Below are 24,173 nucleotides of genomic sequence, written 5' to 3'. Positions count from 1 at the left end.
GAAAGATAGTCTGGGGATAAGTGCCACTTTTAGTCTCTGTTCAAGCAGAGCAAGACTTTGATTTGTATTGTCAGCAGTAAGTTGACCCTGTCCTGGGACCACCTTGTGGTTTTCCTGGCAAAACTCCAGGATGCTTTTAAGGAGGTCAGGGAGTTCTGGGCATCCGTCTGGCCATGATGGGCAGCAGAAAAGGGATGACAACACGAAGAAAAAAAGTTGTCAATACAATATTATAGTGTTAAATTGCTGTGACATTCGTAAAACACATATTTATTGCCTGAATTTCAAGTCAAAGTTGCAGACTTCAGGACAGTGAAGACGGTCCTGTAATCTTTGCTTTAACTGCTTGTGTGGCAAGTTGGAAATACAAAAAAGTAAACACACAATCTCAGCAGAAAGTATTTTTTTGTATTTATGGTTACCACAACGTCTATATTAAACGTGAGACAGTATTCTTGAAGTTCAGCTTTTATTTAATATATATTGGTAACAAAAAACGTTGTCAATTTAGCCTGAAGAAGTATTCAGTCATACTTCCTACACCATACGTACATTGTCTATAGTATACCTGCTATACTTATACTCAATTATGATTAATTAATAAAATAAACTTCAAGTGCACTACTTTTTGCCAAGAGTACCTTTTGAAAAACATATTATTATAAAAAATGAACAAACAATACATATGTTCATGTGGAAAAGTATAAATACACACATAAATGTGGTCATACATAAATGCTTAGATTTAAACATACCAGAGATTCATGTATGTAAGGAAATGTATGTAAACTAATATAAATGAAGAACAAGAATTTTTTTAATATGTCTAAGTAATCTATGTAAACATTTGAATTTTCGTATTTGTAATATTTCAATAATGCTTGAATGTAAATAAGGGAGATGGGTTTTTTTAAGCTTTATTGAACATAACATTAAATTACAAAACACAACATCAAGGAATCAAACAGATCATCAGCAGCAACAATAAATGCCATCATTCCAAACTTACTCATCCACATCAAGTAGTAATTGTAGCAGAAATGTATCAAAAATAGAATTTGCTGATAAGAAATAAAGTATCATAAAATATATAAAAGAGAATTAAAAAAAATAATGTTTACAATACAAAGTTTTCTTAGAGGCAGGGATTACATATCAAACAAAAGAAAACACAAATTGTTCCAGTGTAACTTTCTTTGGATGTGTTAATTTTTTTAATGTATTCATAAAACTGAAGCATCTCTATCTTAAATAGTATAAATTAGGAGTTTTCTTTTTTTTATTCTGCACTTATGTATGTAAGATTTAGATTGGAGAAGTAACAAATACATACTATTTTCTACTTTTTTATCATCAGAATTGAAATATGTGAGCATTTGTTTGAAGTTTATAATAATGTTACAATTAAATTTGATGTTTACAAAGCGTTTCCAAAATTCACGGGAAAATTTACAAAAGCAGAAAAGGTGAAGAACTGATTCGGGGAAATCAATACAAAAACGACAATTATTTTCTATATTTGAAAATTTGTGGTGTAAATGTTATGTAGAATGTTTTTCATGTATTTCTTTAATTTTGTTATTTATACAAAATAGGATCCACGCAATTCTTTCCAATTTATATCATTTAAAATAAGGGAGATGTTTTGTTTTTTTTAAACTTTATTGTTCAAAACAAATACAACAAATATGTGTGACAAGATCAATAGTCATAACAACGTGAATGCCAGGGGATGGTACATGTATTACAAAAGAAACATTACAGAAACAGATTCCTATGAATTGATTGGAAGGGAGATGGGTTTAGGCACGATTACGCGTTTCATCTACGTCACTCCTCTGGTCCAATCACCGCGCAGAGGGGGGAAGAGCGCACCCTATGCACCCCGCCTTGTTTCGGTCACGTGACAGGAGCTTACGAAGATGGTGGAAGTTTCTACTTCCTAAAAGTGAAGGCTGACTGAAACGACAACGACGAAAGCCGCGAGGATTTACCACCTGATCGCCGCGCGTTACACCATCTTCTGGATTAAGGTGAGACGATAAATTTCACCTGATAAATCAGAGGACTTTTCTCTCCGTCTGTGACTGCCTGACTTTGGGGTCTCCAGCCTGCTAGCCCGCGTCAGGCTAACAGGTTAGCAGCTAGTAGCCGTCTCTGTGGGATGGCATCAGGTTGTTTGTGTCCAGCTGACATTCAACACGTTCATAACAACTGCAGCTTCAATGCAAATGTAGCCGCTCCATGTTCAGCATCTATACACTTTGTTTGTTTCCTTCTCGTTTTGGTGAAGGAATTCGGCTATGTTAGCGTTAGCTTAAACAGTACACTTTCAGCTGGAGCAAATTATGTGTGTAAGGTTTGTTTAGCCACACTGGGTGGGACATGTTAGTGAAAGAAATTAGTTTTTGTTTTGTTTTTTCCGCGTAGCAACAACATTTAAAAACCTATTAGTATCCTACGCTGAGGATCGATAGACCATTTTACCTTTAGACACTCGGAATAACCACCTAGGAAGGTGAATCAGCAGTAAAAGAAAAAATGCTGTTGGATCGAGGCCCGATCTGACTGCGCCTGTCAGGCGTCCTTATTGACATTATGGGACATGTCTTCTGCTCAGGAGTGTCGTGAATCTCCTCTGGCAGGATAGATTGGTCCTCTTAGGATCAGTGGAGCCTCTGGAGAAGGCCTGATCGCGAGCAGCAGTTATCAGCAACCCGGCGAGGCGTGTTCCTCTGTGTCTTTATTGCAGGTTTAGCTGGACACTTATTAACTCATTGCGTGACCAAAGTGTCTGAGCTGTTAGTGCTTCATATTTATACCCCTTGTTGACAGGCCCAGACCCCCCCCCCCCCCCCCCCCATTTCTCTTTATAATGAATTGAGTCGTCTGATAGTTGTCTTTAAAAAGGACTATATTTTGAGTAAGCACATAGATTAACGCCCTGATTCCTATAGTGTGTAATTATACCTGTTTTGCTGATACAGTGTTAGTCATGGGGCGGTAGTATGTCTGTGACGTGAACGGTTAACAAGTTTAGTATTTCTAAGGGATTTCTTTTTTTTTCGACATAAAAAGCAGATTTTGTTTTAAAATAAAAATAGATGTAACACGTAAGGAATCCACAGCGAGACAAATGTTAATTATCAGACTGTGAGGGATTAAAGATAGTTAAAAATGGAAAAGCAAATCAAGTTGGAATTTAATTTTAATATCTGGAAAACACCTTCATTGACAGAACGGTCAGTCTTCTTGCTATGCAACAAAGTCGGTGGTTGCATTAAATTATTGACAAAGATCAAAGTGAAAGTTTACCCATCAGCCCCTTACTTTCTCCCATGTTGCCCTGAGTCACTGGGCCGGACAGACTGAGGACCATCTATTATTCAGAGATGTTTGGAGGAAACTGGCCATGCTGAAACACAGATCGTGTGTTTTATTTACCTGCGTAAGGCCGTCATTGTTGATTTAGTCTTGCTCATATGTTTGTTGGGCAAACATTTTTCTAAAAGAACATTCCCGTCTGTGAGATTCAAGCATAAATATTGCTTTACAGCGGCTCTTAAAGTGTAATAAAAAACACCATCTGGGTCCAATAAGCACATTTTTAATGTTCATCACAATCTGAAATCCTCTGGATATTTTCCATACTAGACAGATGTCCTCAAAAAAAACAAAATAAATAAAATAATGCAAATCAAATTCTTAATTTGATATTTGATCACCAAATTGAAAGTTAATTATACTTTGGACATTTTCCTGCCTCTATTTTATAGTTAAAGATGCTGATTTTTGGTTCAAGAAAGTCACATTTAGCTTCTTTTTTTGTTATCTCCTCAAAGGTTCATTCAGTCCTGTGGATTTTATTCCTGATATTATGGATCTGAACTTCCCGTTACTCTGGCTTAGTTTCTGTTTTGAATGCAAATGTCAGCGTGTGTTCATATTTCATATGTCGTAGCAAATTTAGAAACTGTTGGTTAAAAGTTTTTTTTTGTTTTTTTTAAAGGACTTGACTCAAAGTTTACAACTGTGGTGCAAATACTGAGTGTGAGCAGTGTAAACTCAAGCCTGCACTCACATTTATCCTTCCAGGATATATTCTAAAAAGATTCCAGTGGAAGCCATGAGAAGAAATAATTCTTTGCTAAATGACAGGATTATGCTTTTTAGAAAGAATCAGGAGTATATTAGTTTGCCAGTCTAAGACTTTTGTATGTAAAGACATGTTCATCGTCCTTGCAGGAAGCGTTCTAATAGTATTTCTTTTGGTGCTGCAGGGCCTCTTCTCATCCTTATGTCATGGCCAGTGGGCTCGCCAAGTCAGGCACTTCCAATGGTTTCCCTCTCAAGTCACAGCTGCAAATTAATGGTAGGTTTTCACTTTTGCCAGGAGTGCACACACACACAGAGGAACGTGTAATTATTTTCTTTTTCCTTGGATTTTTGTCACACTTTGAAACTAAAAGGTGTAAATGATGTAACAAAGGAACTTTCTGGAATTTTAGCTTTCAGGTTTAGGTTTTATTTCGCAGCTGTAGGTTCGCAGCTATGCTACAATAATGCATATTTATTGCATTCCTAGCATGTTAGGAAGCTCTAGCTTATGCTAAGAAAAAAAACACAGTTCTCTGTTTGAACCAACATAGGAGAGTTTTGTCTGGAGAATTTTTTTTTATGCAGGAAGTGAGTGGATGTCATGTGACTAGTGTGTTCCTGACGCTTTGCTTGTAGATGTTGATTTGTCCGTGTATTAAAGTAGAATTCCAGCTTTCCGAGTTGTGACCTCTTAGGTCAGTTCTTGCATTGGAATGGAGTAAAGTTTGAAACCTTTGGGAGTTTTTTTTTGTGTGTGCCTGTTTTCACTGTTTCATTCTGCCTTTGCGATCGGACTGTTCATCATGCTGCGTCTCTCCTCTGTTCCAGTGCTTTCAGCTAAACTCAGAGAAAACAAGAAGAACTGGTTTGGTCCCAGTCCTTACGTGGAACTGTCAGTTGACGGCCAATGCAAGAAAACTGAACGATGCAACAACACCCACAGCCCCAAGTGGAAGCAACCACTCACTGTGTAAGTAGAAGAAGAAAAAAAACAGAAATTCAGCATAGGAGGCTGGTTCCAACAGTCAGTATGGCTGACCGATAAAGATTCAGGCATAGTTGGACCGTTTCAGTTCACTTTCAGTCTTATTCATAGTCTGTGATCAACCTCTGAATAAATACCCATCCTAATGTTTTAAATGTCGTTAGCTTGTTGTTTCATAAAGCTCATAAGTATTTGGAGAGACACTACAATGGAAATCCTGTTTTTAACATGTTCTTGTAGCATATTTCTCATGATGGAAGACATGTATATGGAAAATTAAGCTTCAAATTGCATTTCTGAGTATTTATTTATTCAAGTCCTTGTGAATCAGGAGCAGATGAAGAAAAATGCAGTTTGAAAAACAGCGTATATGTGACGTGGAAAATATGCTTGGCGAGCCACAAGCTCCTTTTACCAAGCTTTCAGTGGCAGGAAGGCGAAGTAGGGTGGGGTTACTCTGCACCAACAGACCCACCTACAACCTGGAGGTGAATTTCTAGGGAACTTCTGCTGCTCTGCAGAAACTATGTCCTAGAAACACTGGGGACGCTTTGAAAACTGATCAAAAGATGATGGGAGTGGGACTTTGATAAAGATTCACTGTTTTTTGAAGGTTTACAGCTCATTAATGTTCATTTTTTAAATCATTTTAGCCATAGTTTGTTTTTAAAATGGACTTATCAGTTAGCATTGTGTTGGTGATGTCAAGAAGAAAGTGTTAATTTAAAAACCTTAAATGGAAGCAGCTGAACTTTTTCTAAATATTCCAGCTGTCTGGATAAACTGGTTTGACTCTCAGCCTTTAGGTAAAAGTGGTGCACTTCTTTAGAGCTCAAAACATCTGGATTTTTGGATGGATTTTGGTTTAAAACCAAGTCATTCGTGAAGAATTTGTGAATCTTTTCTTTGGGTAAACGAATTCTGGAAAAGCATGTGACAGATGAGGATCAGTGCAGGTTGGCAACACTGTTCCTAAAAACTGTTTCTTCTGGAAGAACACAACCAAAAGTCTCTGAAAAGGACAGTAAAAGCAGCAATTCGCACGTTTTTCACTCCTTTTTATGATGAATGTGGGTAATATTCACTGTTATAAATGTTTATTTTCAGGATAAACATGAGAATGAGTTCAACAAATTTATAAACGGATACAATTAACATTAAAAACACTTCAAAAATGAAATCTAGGTCATTTGGTTACCTATGAAGGTAATGATTTGTTGACCACTTTGTTTTATTAATCTTGATATAAACTTTAAAGTTTTATAGGTTGTACTTGTTGCCATTTAAATACATCATAAATCTCACACTCTGCTGATAAATAGCTTGTCAGTGAAAACACAGTATGTGTTTTCCAAAGCATGTAACAGGATCACGGTTTTCTTCTGCAGGCATTTAGGGCGCTGGATTAACAGCTGTCATGTCACAGAGACCTGCTGTCCTGGTTTAGCTTCTGGGTTTTACAGTAAATTATTCACTTAAGCAACACTTTATCCGTTCACTCAAAGCTAAAGAAAGTTTGTTTTTTTATGCTGTTAAACGATTTGTAACCCCTTTTTTCCCCAACAGGATCGTGACCCCGTTCAGCAAGCTGGTGTTTCGGGTGTGGAGCTACCAGCCGCTGAAGTCTGACGTGCTGCTTGGCATCGCCACCCTGGATATTAGTGAAATACTGAAGTCTAATAACATGAAAAGTAAGTGGAAGGAAACGCGCAGACCAAATCTTAGTGTATGAAACCCATTAGAACATAGTAATGTTGGGCTATAGAATTAAAATGGAATTAAATGGAATAAAAAGTACGCACTTCTGTGGAGAGAAAGCCTCAGGGCCCGTGGGATTGTTATGTCATTGTGAGCCAGCTAATAAGTAGATTAGAGCTCAGCTTTGTTGGCCCATTACTGGATGGATGTCTGAAACTCATTCACTTTGGTTTTTTGCTTTTTACATAATGTGCTCATCTTATCAGACTTGAAAACTAGATTTTTATTGGCATCTCTAAAAACTCTCTCGCTTTGTTTCATAGCAGTCTTCTTCGGTAGATGCACCACTTCCTGATCACCCAAGGCTTTTCCTGCAGCACATCTGTTGTAGAAGAGTAGCAATGACACCAATTAATGCCTGAAGCTGTTTATGCTAATGCGCCTTACAGCCAAATGTCTTTCCCTGGATCACAGAGCAGACAATGGGCTACAAGTCAGACAACAGTCAACATGGTTCATCATTTCTGAGCATCTGAACAGTTTTTAGTGTTTTTTTCAACAAACTCGGTGTAGTTTTTGGTTATACAGTGGTCCCTCGTTTAAATTAACCTGTGTGAGGTGAAACCCGCAATATAGTCGGTGCTTTTTAAAAAAAAAAAAGTTTTAAGGCTTTAATTCCCATCACTACACACTGTATACACTTTTCTCAGACAGGCAGGAACATTTTTTTTACACTTTTCCCTCCCCAACCCTCTTAACCCTTCGAAAGTTCAAACCTCCATTGAAAATTAAGTCAAGTATAACAGTTAGAAAACAAAGATCTGATTGAAGATTTATGTAAATCTGGTAAGATGTGAACTCATTCTGTGCAGTAGACAGGGCACGATAAAAGGAAAGTTCGCGATATTAGTGATCAATATTGCCATGACGATATAATACAGATACATGAACAAAAAAGCAAAATAACCAAAAACATCCAACAGTTTAAATTAAACAAGTCGACATTCCTTAAATGATACTCCAAGTGAGCCTTGTCTACATTGAAGGCGAACATCTAATAAAAGGGCTCCATCCGATTGGTCAAATGCATAAAGGGATGGATTAGGGTTGTGCCGATCGTGATGGCTGACTGACATCACGATGAAGAGACACCATCATGATGCCACGCCCCCACGACGCTGCGAGTCGACACCATAAGCCCCGGTTTCATGTGCAAAATATCTTGATCGGATCAATGGTCGGATTAGAATCCAACTGTGTACGTGGGCCCAGAAAAACGTTTTCGGATTATAACAAACGTTCACATGGGTCACAATTTCGGTTGGAATAAATCATTCACAAATGTTTGTGTAGTGTTTGAAAGACCGGAAGAGGAAACGAGTTCCACTGAGAGGCTGCATACATAGATATCTGGCAGCTCCGTAATATACGAGATTATCTTCTAAACGTGCTTTTATTAATGTTATTATGAAGTGCCTGTTCGCTCATCATTTTAATTTTAATCCATGTGGTCAGTGCTTTTTCTGTTGAAGAACGGACCCGGAAGAAGGCAGGGCTAGGAGAAGACTAACATGGGCTAACAACATTTAGCCTTTGATGAGCATATATCGATGCGGGAAATGCTGCAATCTGCATCTTGGCTGCACATAAACATGTGGGAATAACATCAGCCTTAATTTAGTCGGGACACGACTGGAAACACAAATCCACGTGATTGTTTTAACGGTTTCTAAGGAATGAGCAGCATTTCTGCTTTGAACAGTTCACACACCGCCCCAAAGCCGCTGTGTGAGCTGACGGTCCGAGCTCTGCCCGGACACACACTTTTACCGGGAGACCCGGTTCTCCTGAGTCCGGTAGCTCGTTCACCTAGAGCTGCAGGACGGATGGCAGTCAGATGTCCCCCACACATAACGCACACGTAACAAAGCATCCTCCCTTCCCCTCAAACACAAAGTCCGTCTGCTCAGAGACACGGTCGCTCTGTCCACCGGTCCACCTGACTAATCAGGTGCAGGAGCGACTGCTTCTTTTCTATTTTGTTTATTTATTTGTTAAAGTATAAAAGTAAAAAACAATGAGTAATAATTATATAATAACGAAAAATTAAAAATAGCACCCCCACCCCCCCCACCCCACGATATAACCGTCCATCACGATGGTTTACTGCCAACATCAACAACTGCCAATTTAAGGGACATTGCCCAACCCTAGGATGTATTTGATTCGTTAAATACTTTAAGTTGCCCTAAGATCATTTTAAAATATTTATGGTAACCATTTATCGCAATCTTCGATGACTTTGGCGATACGCATATTGCCCTGGACGCAGGACACAGAACACAATGAGCTTTTAAAAAGAAAAGACTAGCAAAATTGCACCAAAATAATCGGTGAAACCTCATCAAGTGCCACTGATGAACAACAATTTAAGGGATAGTGTTGCATCCAGGTAGGAAAAATCTGTCTTGTCTCAATGCCTCTGCAGTTGTGACACTTGATTGGTAATGTAAAAAAAAAAGAAGGCTAACAGCTTCATTCACATGTGCAGAATTCCCTAAAGTGGCGCCAAAAACAAACTGAGGTCTGCTCCTTCTTTTGTCAACTTTTAGTCATGGTTTCTGTTCTGTCTTTGTTTCAGGTTTGGTTATACATTTTTGTGTTTGACTCATCAATTCGCAATGCAGTTTTGTTTTGGAAATGTATTCTTGAAATGCTAACAATAAGGACTGTAGTCTAAGTCAAGAGCGGAAAAGGTTGTTTATTATAAAGCAGAAAAATCCCTAATAGTTTAGATTATTCTCATTTCCTTTTCTGTGATTATTGACATTTCCTTTTCTTTTTCTGCTGGATGTTCTGCTGTTTAATGGTGATAAATGGTGACTGAAGCTCCACTATAGGTGTCTTTCCAACGGAGCTGTGCTCACGGCAGTGTTGTGTCTGACTGTAGTTTCAGAGGTGGTGCAGACTTTCCAGCTGAGCGCAGACAGAGACTCCTCAGACGTGGTGGGAGATCTGTCCGTCTGCCTGGACGGCATGACCGTCGACCCCGAGACGTTTGCTTCTGCTGAGGCCAACCAGCACAGTGAGTCCCTGAGGAATGAACCTCTCCGGGTCTTTGCTTTTTTTCGGTAAATGTTGTTCTGCGTTTGAATATTTTTAGGGGCGTCAAATGGAGAATCACAGCCTAACGGGGATCCTTCAGTGAGGTACATATGAACCGGTTTTCTGAAGGCGTCACATCCTGGAAGTCTTCTTGTGTTCACTCTGGTCCATCTGAACAGACCTAGCCGGGACAGCTCTCCAGCCGTGGACAGTGTGGGACAGAGGTCTTCACCCATCGTCAAGAGGACGGAGAACAGCAGAGGGTCTCCATCAGGGGTGGCGAAGCCCGTCCGACCAGCGAGACCGTCCAGACCACCTCCTCCAATGCCCCGTAGACCAACCTCTTCCCCAGGTTTGAACCCGTCCTGCGTTGGGAATAAAGTTCATGCACTTCTGCCACGACTGTACAATCCTGCCGATGTCAAACATTTACTCTGAGTTCACTCACCCGTTTGTATTCCTATAAAAGCTGAATTTATGCAACACTGCACTGAAAAATCCAAGAATATTTTTTTAAAAAGTTTGCTTACTGTTCAGAGCGTGTGTTCTGATCTTCTGTAATCTAGTATCTACTAATCTGGAATATCTCTTCAGCTCCGTCTAGAAATGGCTCTGCTCCAGCAGAAGGTGTTGACGGCCAGCCCACGCCTGACGCAGCCATGCCAGCAGCAGCCTCAGGACCCCCGCCCGACTCCAGTCCTTCAGCGGGCTCGGACAGAGGCTCCACCGCCGCGGCGGGACGGCAGGCGCCCGGCGCCGTCACCCCCTCTCTGCCTCCCAGAGTCCCGGCGGTCAGCACCGCACCGTTGCCACCTGGGTTAGCTCTCACTTCCAACTCTTTACGGACAAACCAAGCGGCAGAGATCAATAAACCAGATGCATTTAACTGGCAGCTCATCAGCGAGCGTTTTCTGCTTTTTCTAGTTGGGAGCAGAGGGTGGACCAGAACGGCAGACTGTATTATGTGGATCACGTGGAGAAGCGAACAACATGGGATCGTCCTGAACCACTGCCTCCTGGGTAACAGAGTCCTGCCCTATTGTACTAGTGTTTCAGGACTTTGCCTATGTTTTATGGAGATCATCAGTTTCAGTTTCACAGAAACATTTGATTTAGAATGTTCTGATAAGAAATTGTTCTCTGAGTTAAGGGCGACAACTCTGGAAAGTACCTTCACAAGACTAAAATCAAAGTCTGGCCTGAAGTCAGATTTATGAGAACCTTTATCCGTTTATTTATTTAGAATTCTTTTAATAAAAATAATTACTGCGGTCTGAGCTGAGAAAGAGTCTTGCTGGCTTTTTGTAGTTTCCACAGTCATTGTTGGCTTCTGTTTCCTGTTTTCGGTAAAGATTAGAATGAGTCACAAAAGAGGCTTGAAAACATGTTTTAACCAGAAACCACTCAGGATGTGACCGTGTGTCACACTCAATCTGAGATGTTTGCTCAACGTTTTTGTTATTGACATCAATGAGTTTAGGACTTTTATAGAATTCTGAAGAACGTTAGAGCGAAAGCTGTATCTGTTTACCTCAAAACATTTTTAAAGTGCGCTCAAATTGAAACTCACTTCATTTTTCAAAATTGTAGCTCTGAGACAAATGTGACGCTTCTGCCTCTTCAGACGGAAGGAACAATGTGGTTCCATTATGTATTTATGGTAGCTTCCAGCTGCAGCAGCTTTACCTGTATAACCTGTTCTGTTTTCAGCTCAGCTTCGGGTCTCTCTGATGTCACTGCAACTACAGTGCATACTGTCAACAAACTGCAAACAACAGAACCATAATGATCTCCTCACTTTTTCAGTACCTGTTATTGTCTTAATACCAAACAGTCTCGTCTTAAAGCACCTTGATGTTCTTCTAGCTTAACAGGAGCATTTCTTTTTCCCCCAGCTGGGAGCGCCGTGTCGACCAGATGGGGCGGGTCTATTTTGTTGACCACATCTCACGGACGACCACGTGGCAGCGTCCCACAATGGAGACGGTGCGAAATTACGAGCAGTGGCAGCACCAGCGCAGCCAGCTGCAGGGCGCCATGCAGCAGTTCAACCAAAGGTTCATCTACGGGGTAAGACGCCGTGTGTCAGCGGGTCAAAGGAAAGCCACTGACTGTGGTGTGCGTACACGTTATTTTTTATAAACAGTATGCAGGATATTTTGTCTTAAAAGGAGAATAACATATTTTGTGTAGACAATGGGATGGTGCATAAACCTTTTTTCTTATATGAACTCGACAAGTGGAAAAAAAAGTCTTTGTCCAATGCCAAAAACTAAATTCTGTCTGGACATTTGACACGCGATAAACCCCGGTTCTTGAACACGTTCTCATGGTGTTCACACTGGACAAGCAGGGAGGGGCTACTTCTTTTTCTACTGTTTACTGCAATCTACATTTGGAATTTACCCTTTATTTTACCAGGAAGTCTCATTGAGATCAATTCTCTTTTTCGAGGGAAACCTGGAAGAGCCTTGGTGCGAAATGTTAAAGCGGGGAAAATCTGGCAAATCTTACTCTTTAGGCTTTTTCTTACACTCTTTCCAGTATACACACTATTACCAACAGCATTGGCTCACCCATCCAGATGATCACAATCAGGTCCTGAGACTTGACCTGGCCACAGGTGTATGAAATTAATCAGGCATGCAGGCTGTTTTTACAAACGTTTTTGAAAGAATGGGCCGCTCTCAGGAGCTCAGTGAATTCCAGCGTGGAACTGTCATAGGACGCCACCTGTGCAACAAATCTGATACTGATGTTTCTTGGCTCCTAAATATTCCAGTCAACTGTCAGCTCTAACAGAACAACATGGAAGAGTTTGGGAACAACAGCAACTCAGCCACCAAGTGGTCGACCTCGTAAACTGATGGAGAGGGGTCAGCGGATGCTGAAGCGCGTAGTGCAAAGAGGTCGCTGACCTTCTGCACAGCCAATTTGTACAGAGCTTCAAAATTCATGTGACCTTCAGATTAGTCCAAGTACAGTATGCAGAGAGCTTCATGGAATGGGTTTCCACGGCCGAGCGGCTGCAACCGAGCCACATAATTTGGTGGAGGAGGAATCATGGTGTGGGGGTTGTTGTTCAGGACTTGTGCTTGTCCCGTTAGTTCCAGTGAAAGGACCTCTGAATGCTTCAGGATACCAAAACATTTTGGACAGCTCCATGCTCCCAAGCTTAAGGGAACAGTTTGAAGCGGCCCCTTCCTCTTCCAACATGACTGTGCTCCAGTGCACAAAGCAAGGTCCATGAAGACATGGATGACAGAGTCTACTGTGGATGAACTGGACTGGCCTGCACAGAGTCCTGACCTGAACCCGACAGAACACCTCTGTCAGTCAGAGTCAACTATTATTGTAATATTGGGCTACATAAAAAAAATAAGTTGAATTCAATTGATGGCTGCAAAAGGTGGATCCACATCATATTGAACTCTATGGGTTAAGAATGGGATGGTTTCAGTTCATATTTGAGTCAAGGCAGGTAGGTGAGCCAATGCTTTTGGTTACATAGTGTATGAAAGACCCTGTTTTATTTATTTCCAGCCGGGCACAAACCGTAATTACGATCTCCTTCATGATCAGTTTTCAAACGGTTGGCACTTTCGTGAATTACAAGGGGTGCCATCCATTCATCACTACCGTACGACAGAATCACCTGTATGTCATAAGTGCGTGCAATGTCCATTAGCCTAACAAGTGCTTCACAATTCACAATGGTACGTTCCATTTTCATGACGTTCCTTGAGGTGGCCGTACGAGCCTTAAGGGAACCGCTTCCCTTAAGACTGCTCCTCTCTAGGACCCTCCATGGACCGGACAATCCAAAAACCTGCAGCAGCCATACGGGTCAATCCCCCATACGTGTGGCTAAAAGCTTTAATCATTTAGTGTTGCAATTTATTTTTGACTCAAAGTCGATCAAGACCAAATTGTTCTGGTTCTCTTTGGGTTCTAATCCGTGATGTTTGTTATGGAACTTGATTATTGATAATAATTCTCTGTGCAGGTACAAGATCCGGCAGCAGCCGCTCAAAATAAGGAGTTTGATCCTCTTGGACCTCTACCAGCTGGATGGGGTGAGACTTTTTCGAGTTTCAAAACCAGGACAATTATATGGAGCAGTTTTTATGTTACTCTTTGCTACAAGTTTGGTTCCTCTTGAATTTGTTTAGTGTAAACTAGTTTCGGTTTGTTTTATAGCAGCATCCTAATTGAACCTTAATAAACCATATACTCTGTATTTAAATGTTTTTTTGGGATTTTTCCTTTACATTAAAGTCAAATGAATGCAGTTTGATGTAGTTTAAATATCCTGCCAGCTAATGAAATTGCATCTACAGTGGATTTCCTGCAGTTTTGAAAAAATGAAAATCGAAATACTATTGATTTGACTCTTAGCAAGCAAAAACGCAATGTGGGTTTTTTTTTTTTAAACCGCTAATGACTTTAAACCTCATCCTGCAAACCCATCAACCTGTCAACCATAGTTAAGTCACTGACTGGCTTTCCTTTCAGAGAAGAGAACAGACGCCAATGGCAGAGTCTATTTTTTGCATCATCCTACCCGTTCTACTCAGTGGGAAGACCCTCGAACACAGGGGTAGGCATGTGCTCACAGATTCCCCCGCCGCCTCCTGAAAAGGACGAAAGTTGATGTTCTGATGTCACTTCTCAGGTTGTTGAATGAAAAGCCTCTTCCTGAAGGATGGGAGATGAGGTTCACTGTTGATGGCATTCCTTACTTTGTGGACCACAACAGGAGAAGCACCACCTACATCGACCCTCGCACTGGAAAATCCTCCCTGTACGTCTGACCGCTTTTAAAGACGTAGATGTTCTTTTAAAGCACAGTTAAGCTCAGTCTTTGGTACCAACGTACACAGAAATTCCAAACCTACAAATGCATGTTTGTTTGGGGAACATTGTACGCAAATCATCTTGACGCATTCCCCGTTTAATCTGAGAGTTCGGCAAATCACGGGCAGAGTAAAAGAAAAATGAACTCATCCTAAAACTGGATTAAAATGTCATTTCTTAACCGTAGCTCCTCCTCCTCTCTCATTTTTGATGTACCATCAGTAGCAGCGTTTTCAGATCATCAATCTGCAGGCAATGTCACAATCCTGAGTAGTAATCTTATTGAAATGCATTTGCACAAAACATGAAGAAGAGGATTTTTTTTTTTTAACCTAAAGAGGTTTGGGTTTCCAGCTAATGTGGCGTTCACTCAAATGGACGTGTTTTATCTGCGGGCGTGGTTCACCAGACCGCAGAAGTCATGCACCAGTTTCCTGCAGTGAAAAAGAAAACCTGTTTGTTTCTGATATGCGATCATCTGAACCACGAGGCCGCGGCTTTTCCAGCTGATAAAACCTAGACGCGTTCGCCTCTTTGCAGACGTGATCGCGTCTTAAAAACCTGAAATCCGTTCCTGCATGAATGACTTCCAGATTATAGCTGAAATTCAAGATTACTCGATTTTTCATAAAATTCTTACATCTTTTATGATATCCACGTTTTTAATAATAATAATAATACATTTTATTTAAAAGCGCCTTTCAAAACACCCAAGGTCACCGTACAAAGTTAGAGGTAAAAAACAATAAAATCACAACATGTTAAAAACAATAAATAAATTGGATTCATCAGTTGACAGAAGATGAGAAATTGTGTTCCGGAAATGCGAGCTTAAACAGATCGGTTTTGAGTCTGGATTTTTATAGCTTTATATATTTCTGTTGCATCTTACAAGGGTAAATTCCAAAAATCTGGCCACTTTTGTGGGGAAAAAAACAGTCCGGACATGGAAAACAGAATGACACTTTAAAACTGTCTGGTCAAAGTCTGCTTGCTGCCTAGCAACCAATTGTCAACTATTTCCGTGATGACACACAATACGTTACACTTACCATGTTTGTTACAGGGAAAATGGACCTCAGATCACCTACGTTCGAGACTTCAAAGCCAAAATCCAGTACTTCAGGTTCTGGTGCCAGGTGAGTCCACAACAATCTACAGACTCTAGTAGTTACATTCTCTGTATTCTCACAGGAGGATGCCGTCATGCCTCAGCATTTAGACCAGAGGCCACCAACCGTTTTTCAGGTTTAATAACAGACAATAATTTCCACGGACCGGCCTGGACGAGGCTGAATTGAGCGTCGGATTTTATTTTTGTAGCCTCCAGTTTCCCTTAACTCTTGAAGATAAAGTTGGACTTTATCCTCTCAAAAATATCTGCAGCTGCTTTAAAGTTCACTTGAGCTCTAGATTTAATTAAGGAATGAATAAAAAGTGATGTAGATTTTCTCCTAACTCTTGCGTGTCCAAACATTTTTGCAAATAGGGCCAGATATTGTGAGGTGAAAATCTGTGAGAGTCGGCCTGCATTCTTTCAAACCTTATAATTAGCTTTAATGCAAATAAAGTATTTAATAAAAATATTATCGCAATGGGATACTTATCATTTATCGTATAGAACAAAAATACTTTTATTATACCAAAATTACTGTAAACTTCATATTTGTAAACCAGAAATTAAAAAGACACAGTCTGTCTGTAAAAAAAATAAAATAGAATAAATCTTTTGTCCACATTAATTCTCTGTTAATTTTAAAAGTTACATATTATACATGAGACGATGCTCACTGTAAACATCTAAGTTTATATAATGAAAAGAAAAATAGCACAAATAAATATGTAAAGCAGAATTACAAACCATTGTGGTTTTGATCACAGAAACAAATAAATCTGTTCTCCACATTTGGCCCTTTAATGCTCTGAACTTCAAGCATCCACAGGTTGTTGCTGCAGGTTTATCGCCGCCTACAACCGAATGTAGCCAATCACGACCAAGAAATCAAACACAGTTCTTACAAATTGCCATCATTGATTTTATGACACGAGTCTGTAGAAATTTGAAGACGGGACGGACTGTGGACATGCTCATAACTGTCAAAGTGGAAACAAAAAAAAATCGGATGCCAAATTCAGCCTCGTCCAACTTTAAAGGTGCAACGGATAAAAACGAAACCAAGACTGGTATTTTCTAAGTATAATAAACAAGGATCCACTGTTTGAACAACTTTATTAGCAGCCTCCTCGTAACATTACAGTTACTATTAACAGTTACTATTTATTATGGTCTGTGAGAACAATAAATAAGTGAATCCCTATTTGGAGTAAAGACTTCTGGTTTTTGTCTGCCAAATGCAGTTGTCTTTTATTTTGAAGTGAAATGCTCTCCTTCTGTTTCCTCTCTGGATCTTTTCTGCTAAAGGAAACTTTTGTTTCTTTGTTTTTTTTTTTTTTTTTTGTTAAATTTGCTAGTTTGGGGGCTTTAATGTAGAGGGCGACGCAGCTGCATTAAGAAAGTTGCGGATGGATTTTCAACAGAATCCAGTAGTTTTCCAAAATAAAACCTTCAGAATCAGATTATGAATAAAATGGGAAAAATCTAGGTCGTGTTGTGTTCTCTCATTAAGCACACAACTACATTATTTTTCCTAAACAAGTATTTAAATTAAAGTGAATGACACTCAACATGTATACATTTAATGTGAGTACACATTCAGTCACTAACATGCACATCTTCTGAATGTGGAATGACTGTTAAACTTATTTAATCAGGAAGTAGAAAGCAGGGAATCTCTCACCCTGTGTTAGCATCAAATTCATTTCTATGTGGTAGAAGCGCATTTTCTACCGAGGTTGAAATTTTTGGCTGATATGGGATGCGGTCATGAACCTGGTCAGAATTATTGAGGCGCTACAGGCAGATGACTTGTTTACACGATCATGTTCCAAAATAAAAGCTTGCTGATGGGAAAATAGAAGCTATACCACTCCATGACAGAAAAGGAAATGGAACTAATGCATGAAAGGGACAGAAACAAAGAATCTGCCCCTTTCTGTTGTAATAGTTTAGTTTCTTCCTTTACGATTTATGATAATAAAAGTACTTAGTGTCTGAACTGTTCCATCAGTGTTTGTCTCCATTTAATCTCCATTTGACTGAAAATTGGAGCTAAAGCTTTAAAGCACACAGAAGGCAGCAGGAGTTGATGTGTTTTTTTGTTTGTTTTTTAAATCCAGCAACTGGCATTGCCTCAACACATCAAGATCAACGTAACCAGGAAGAACCTGTTTGAGGACTCCTTCCAGCAGGTACCCTGTCCCCCGTCTGACACTTTGGTGTTCTAATAGTAACCCATGTTTGTGCTAAACCAAAGAGCGTTGCCTCATTATATTTTTTAAATAAAACTGCAGAAAAGCTGTTGACTGCATCATCTGCTTTGATGTGTTTTAGATCATGAGTATCAACGCTCCGGATCTGCGGAGGAGGCTGTGGATCATTTTTCCTGGAGAGGAAGGCCTCGACTATGGAGGCGTTGCCAGGTAAGATCAGACTGGTCTCTGTAAGGTCAGAGTAGTAGTAGTAGTAGTAGTAGGGACGTCGTTCTATAACTGGTGGTTTCTTTCTTGCAGGGAGTGGTTCTTCCTGCTGTCACACGAGGTTTTGAACCCCATGTACTGCCTGTTTGAATACGCCGGCAAAGATAACTACTGTCTTCAGATCAACCCTGCTTCCTCCATCAACCCCGACCACCTCAAGTACTTCAGGTTCATCGGGCGCTTCATTGCCATGGTTCGCAGTCACGACCGCCATGAGAAGAAATGTGTTACTGCTGTGGCCGCAGAGGCTTTCTTGTTCTAATCGAATGTCGTTTGAATCCCTCAGGCTCTCTTTCACGGGAAGTTCATCAATACGGGTTTCTCGCTGCCTTTTTACAAGCGCATTCTCAACAAGCCTTTGGCGGTCAAAGATCTGGAGTCGATTGATCCGGAGTTCTACAACTCTCTCATGTGGATTAAGTACGTAAAAACTGCCACTTTTTTATAAAGTCTTCAGTAACAAAATCATTTCTGTATTAGAGATCCTGTCATTTTTTAAATCTTTTTTTAGCTGCTTAGTGATGCCAACATTTACCAGGTTAAAACCAGATGCTTTTGTTCAGATGAGCTGGTTCTTTAGGATCTTTTACAATCTGCTTATGAAACTTTGAGATCATTCAGAGACCCCGTAATGGTACTAACTAAAATGATGGAAACCTGGAGGAGGAGGCGGCAGTCATCACTCGTTCAAGCTACGTAGTTGTCACCGCTTTAAGCAAATATAAGGCCATCAACATGGGTCTTTCTAGCATGGGCTAAAATTACATTCAATCTTTCTTTTTTCGTGAGCAATTAAGGATTAAAATATGAAAAAGTATTTATTTTCAAAAAACAAAATCTTGCCAAAGATATAATTCCCTGCCTTACTTAGACATACAAATACTCAGAGAAAAGAGATTTGATGGGACAAAGCTAAGTGCGAGTTTTTTCCATTTATTCACTCTCTTGCCAATTAAGAAAACATCAAACATCGTGATTACGGACAAGTTTTTAGCTCCAATATTAACAAAACAGACACACAGAAAAAAACATTCATCCCCGCAGTTGACAGGATTAGAAACCAAAGAAATACAGGATGCTTCTTATAAAGCGGTTTATGTTTACATTTAGTAAATACCAGTTTAAGTGACAGTTAAAGGAAAATCTATGTGACATTTTAATGTTTCCTTTGAGAAGCTGCAGATATTTTACAGAGAATGAAGATAAACTTTACCCCTGGAAGTGAAGGGAAACTGGAGACTGAAAACAAAAATCAGACGCCCACTTCAGCCTCATACAGGCCGGTCCATTGAAATATTGTAAAATAAATAAAACCTGAAAAAGGTTGGGGACCACTGATTTACAGGATCTGGCTTTTTCACCTGGGAATCAAAGGGAAATCAGCCGCCAGTGGTCGTTTGAGGAACTGCAACACTTTAAGGTTCTAGGTCAGAGGTGGCCATCCCTGGTCTTCCTAACCCTGGAGGTCAAAGGGGTTTTCTTGGTTCTAGAGCTGTAAATTTCTCTTTGGTGTTTAGGGACAACAACATCGAGGAGTGCTGCTTAGAGATGTTCTTCTCTGTGGACAAAGAGATTCTTGGAGAAATCACCACCCATGAGCTCAAGCCAGGAGGAGGAGACATCCAAGTCACAGAGGAGAACAAAGAGGAGTACATCCGGTGAGTTTTTCCCCCTTTAGGACTTGAACATTTATTTTTAGTCATTTTTTTCTGAGTTTCTGCTGTTTGAATAATAAATAAAAGCAGACATTTCAGTGTTTGCTTGTTTGGAAATCCTCCTCCAGGCTGGTAGCAGAGTGGCGACTGTCCAGAGGTGTGGAGGAGCAAACACAAGCTTTTTTTGAGGGCTTCAACGAGGTCCTCCCTCAGCAGTATCTACAGTACTTTGATGCCAAAGAACTTGAGGTGTGATTGCTGCTCAGGAACGATCAGTACGTCAGAAAGCAGTTTGGTGAGTCACTTTTAATTTGCTGCTTTCCCTCCACAGGTGATGCTGTGTGGCATGCAGGACATCGACCTTGCAGACTGGCAGAGAAACACCATCTACAGGCACTACGCTCGGAACAGCAAACAGATCCTCTGGTTCTGGCAGGTCGGTGTCAAACCCTTTCGGGAGGATGAGGTTTGCTCTTCCTCTGTGTGGATTTACAAGGTTTTCCCCCTGCAGCTTGTGAAGGAGATGGACAACGAGAAGAGGATGAGACTGCTGCAGTTTGTCACCGGCACCTGTCGTCTGCCCGTCGGAGGCTTCGCCGACCTTATGGGTAAAAAAAACAGCAACACATTTTTGGGGTTTGCTGCCAAAACATGGTGAAATTGAATAGTCTGAGCTGAGTCACTGCTTCTTCTAACAGGAAGCAACGGGCCTCAGAAGTTTTGCATTGAGAAGGTGGGAAAAGAAAACTGGTTGCCCCGGAGTCACACATGGTGAGTTCCTGCTCACAGCAGCCAAACAGACAATACTGTAAAGCAGTGGTGGGCCGTCAGGGCCTTCAAGACCTTCTCTAAAAAATGTCTGAATCACATGTTAATTATATTTTGTCCATGCATACTCATTAAATCATTCCAAATGGTCTGTCCATTCTATTTTATTCTGTTTATGATGGTTACGCTGCTTGCAGACAGAGGTTGGAGCATTTAACCAATCGCATTTCAGCTGTTCTTTGTTGCCAGGCAGAGTCAGAGCTAAAGAGGCCTTCAATGTGAGTTCTGCAGGCCTTTCAATGCAAAATCAATGTTGGTCATCCATTTCCTTCAACCAGTCAGATTCTGAGTTGGCGTCTGCAGGGCCTTCTAGCTGGCTTAGGCAGTGTCACAGTATTCAGACCTTCTGATTGGACAGAAGTTTGATGAAGTCACACACAGCCATGTCCAGTTTGACACAGAGCCACGGAGAACTTTTTGATCCGTCTCTGTTAAAACAGAGCTGACTGTAATGTATCCATGGAGGATTTAACAGGAAAATCTCACACTGATCTCCTAGACTCCCTTCATCAGAAAAATCTGAGTGAATCATGAAGCAGCTGAACAGATTTGTGTGTTTGGCGCCGACCATCCCTGTGTAATATTCCATATTTTTGTGGTTCTTTTCAATGCTTTTTGCTGGCTGTAGTGGCATAACGACATTTGTTTACAGTTTAGTTTATTCCGTTTATTTAGAGGCATTTCTTGTGGCTACAGGAGTTTTCAATATGTAATGCAAACCTCGTTTCTGCATCGTAAAAGGGTTCATGAGCGGTTGAGGGATTCAGACGCAGCACTACTGAAGGCCCGGGTGTGCAATGCACGGTCTGCCACTGCTGTGAAGGGAAAGAAAGAGATTCCAGGTTTTAATGATCAGCTTTTATATTCGGTCTTTTAGAGGAAACGCTTTTTATTTTTTTTGCAGTAATGCATTGTAGAGAAAATGTGCAGATGTACAGTCAACTCTTTTCAGCGATGAGGCTGAAAACATTTGTCAAAGGAGAGCCTGCAGGTGTGAATTTGATGCATGAATTGCATTTGGAGCTCTTGCAATCCTTCAGAGTTTGACTGCAAACTGCAAAAACAATAAATCACACTAGCAATATTGAGACAAGACTTGGCTGGTACAAAAAGGAATTTAATTAAGACCTTGAAATGGAGGAGTCGATGAACTCCGCATGACCTCAGATCACAACCTGGTTTGTCAGAAGTTGACATTTTCCCCCTACAGCCAAATAAAACCGGTCCCAAGAACTCATTTATGTTGTTTCCTCAGCTTCAACAGACTGGACCTGCCGCCCTACAAGAGCTACGAGCAGCTGAAGGAGAAGGTGATGTTCGCCATCGAGGAGACGGAAGGCTTCGGCCAGGAGTGAAGGACGCTTAAGGCTTGGCCGCAGGAGTCTGCAAAGACAAACGCAGCACCGTTCGCATCAGGGAGCCTCTTCAGAAAGAGCCGGTGTAAAATGTCCTTTCTGATTCTGCAGAGCGGCTCCAGTCTCTGAGAATGCTCGAGATCCCCAAACTTCACCTTCCATGACACCTGCTCAGCATACCTGCAGAGTCTTTGACCGGCAGTCGGGGGACCCTCTGGGTCCTAAAGAGCTTCAGTTTTAGCAATAACATTATTATTTAAAGAAAATTCCGTGCAGGATTGAGAAGGTGAGCTTTATTTTTCACTGGAGTTCTCCTCCAGAGAGTAAACTACTTTGTTAGCTAGACTTGCACTTTAATCTGCATCTTTACTAATCATTTAGGTGGATCTCTTTTTAAGATAAGTTTAATAAAAGATGCATCATTGAAACAGATTGCAGCGCTCCATCTTAATGATTAAAAAACAGACAATCCTGGTGCTTGAAAGAGATTTGGGACTGGCTGCTTTTATTATCTGCTCTGGGTGATGTTTGACCTGTGAATGGATTCTTGTGGCCTCCATGGTTTGCAGTGGCGGTGACAAATGTGAAGCGACTCTGACCGGACCCTAGTTTTATAGGGCCAAACCTGGGGACCTTACAGATCAGAGTGAGAGTGAGAACCCCTCATTTTAGCTTTAATTCAATTTTCAAGTTTTTAACCGACATCGTTGGTTTAAAGCAGAACCGGAATTGGAATTAAATCAGATGAATGAAACACCAAAACAAAGTCGAACCAACAGAAAGTTTAGGATTTATTTGACAAAAGGAGTTGCATGTAGCTCTTCTAGATATGTAGCAGTGGGATTAGAGCCTGTGTCATGCTTCGTGGCATGCCTCTAAATGAATAAAAAATGGCAAATTTTTACAAATTTAGCAATATGATGTTAAAAACCTGTTTAGTTTTTCCCCCCTTTTTTTTCTTTTTTAAAAAAAAAAGAGCATTTTCCTTCTGAACTTAAGTGTTTTCTCTTTAGAAAAACACCAGAGGGACATAAATGAATGTTTAGTTGAGGTAAAGATTAAGACTTCTCTACCACTGATAGTAGACCTCCAGCAGAGCCGTTTTAGCAGATTATTTCACAGATTACGAGTGAGTGTGCGTGTGTGGAAAGGAAAAACTGTGAGGTATTAATCCTTCTTTTTGGGAAACATCTGGTAAACATTTTAGACGATGTAATAAACTAACCAGCTAGTTTATATTTTTCTATTTAATGACTCTGTGAGATGGCAGGATCGCCGGCTTCAGGCGTGTAATTCTGACGGCGGCACTCGGCACTGAGCCTCTCAGGTTTCGGTTTAGGCGTTTCCTGGGCGACGGTGGAGCATCTTTTTGGGGTTTGACCGTCAGAGACCAGAGCGTCGCTCTTTAGAAGATTCCTGTGGAGAAACTGGGCCTTTTGGAGAGGAGAGCTGCTGAGACCAAGATGGTGTGATAGGTAAACGCACTCGTAGGACACTGTTCCTGGTTAGTCGCCATAAAGTTCAGCGATGGAGTCGATGTGTACAAATCAATAGGCGTCCCTCTTTATAGTGTTTTATTCCTCCAACATCCTCGGAATCCCACTAAACCACTGTCACTCTCCAGCACATGTAGAGAAGCTGTAAATGGTGTCAATAACAATTATTCTTTTGTAAAAGGTTTTAATAAGATTGCTCTATTTTCTTTCCATGTTTAATTTCTGATGTACATGAAAAATTGTGTAAAATAGTGTCACATTAATAAATTAAAAATCTGTGCTTCATATTTTAGAGTTTTCTTTGAAGAAAAAATGTCAAAGAGTTTAGACATTTGTGTATTTTAGGGGGAACTGGGGGAAATGATGGATTCTAGATTCAATCAAGGATTTGTTGGGAATTCCCATAAGTGCATTAGTTCATCTTAAAAAGTCAAAGGACAGCAAATGAAAGAAGAATGTCATCAAAAAATAAGTATTCTGAAACTTTAAAATGGTTCTC

At 40.5% G+C, this 24,173-nt stretch overlaps 1 protein-coding gene across 1 annotated transcript; it reads left to right on the top strand.

The window, feature by feature from the left end:
* The first annotated feature begins 1,887 nt into the window (after positions 1-1,887).
* On the top strand, positions 1,888-23,959 carry LOC101174746 (E3 ubiquitin-protein ligase Itchy). Its single transcript, XM_004070240.4, has 24 exons — positions 1,888-2,033; positions 4,281-4,372; positions 4,927-5,068; positions 6,650-6,774; positions 9,732-9,866; positions 9,945-9,990; positions 10,066-10,238; positions 10,481-10,703; positions 10,811-10,906; positions 11,782-11,956; positions 13,893-13,962; positions 14,402-14,486; positions 14,562-14,690; positions 15,810-15,882; positions 17,981-18,052; positions 18,195-18,283; positions 18,374-18,533; positions 18,627-18,760; positions 19,858-19,998; positions 20,124-20,244; positions 20,327-20,431; positions 20,507-20,603; positions 20,694-20,766; positions 22,079-23,959. Exons 2-24 carry the CDS (start codon positions 4,303-4,305, stop codon positions 22,176-22,178), a joined length of 2,634 nt encoding a protein of 877 aa, XP_004070288.1. The 5' UTR covers positions 1,888-2,033; positions 4,281-4,302; the 3' UTR covers positions 22,179-23,959.
* Positions 23,960-24,173: the final 214 nt, after the last annotated feature.

The sequence above is a fragment of the Oryzias latipes genome, chromosome 7, assembly GCF_002234675.1.
Source record: "Oryzias latipes chromosome 7, ASM223467v1".
Classification (NCBI taxonomy): Eukaryota; Metazoa; Chordata; class Actinopteri; order Beloniformes; family Adrianichthyidae; genus Oryzias; species Oryzias latipes.
This window is presented reverse-complemented; position numbering and strand designations above follow the sequence as displayed.

Bases quoted from the DNA above. Each gene is read 5' to 3' on its own strand.
- LOC101174746 (XM_004070240.4), top strand. From the start codon at position 4,303: ATGGCCAGTGGGCTCGCCAAGTCAGGCACTTCCAATGGTTTCCCTCTC. The intron at 4,373-4,926 runs GTAGGTTTTCAC...CCTCTGTTCCAG, and splicing joins GTCACAGCTGCAAATTAATG to TGCTTTCAGCTAAACTCAGA. The intron at 19,999-20,123 runs GTGAGTTTTTCC...ATCCTCCTCCAG, and splicing joins AACAAAGAGGAGTACATCCG to GCTGGTAGCAGAGTGGCGAC.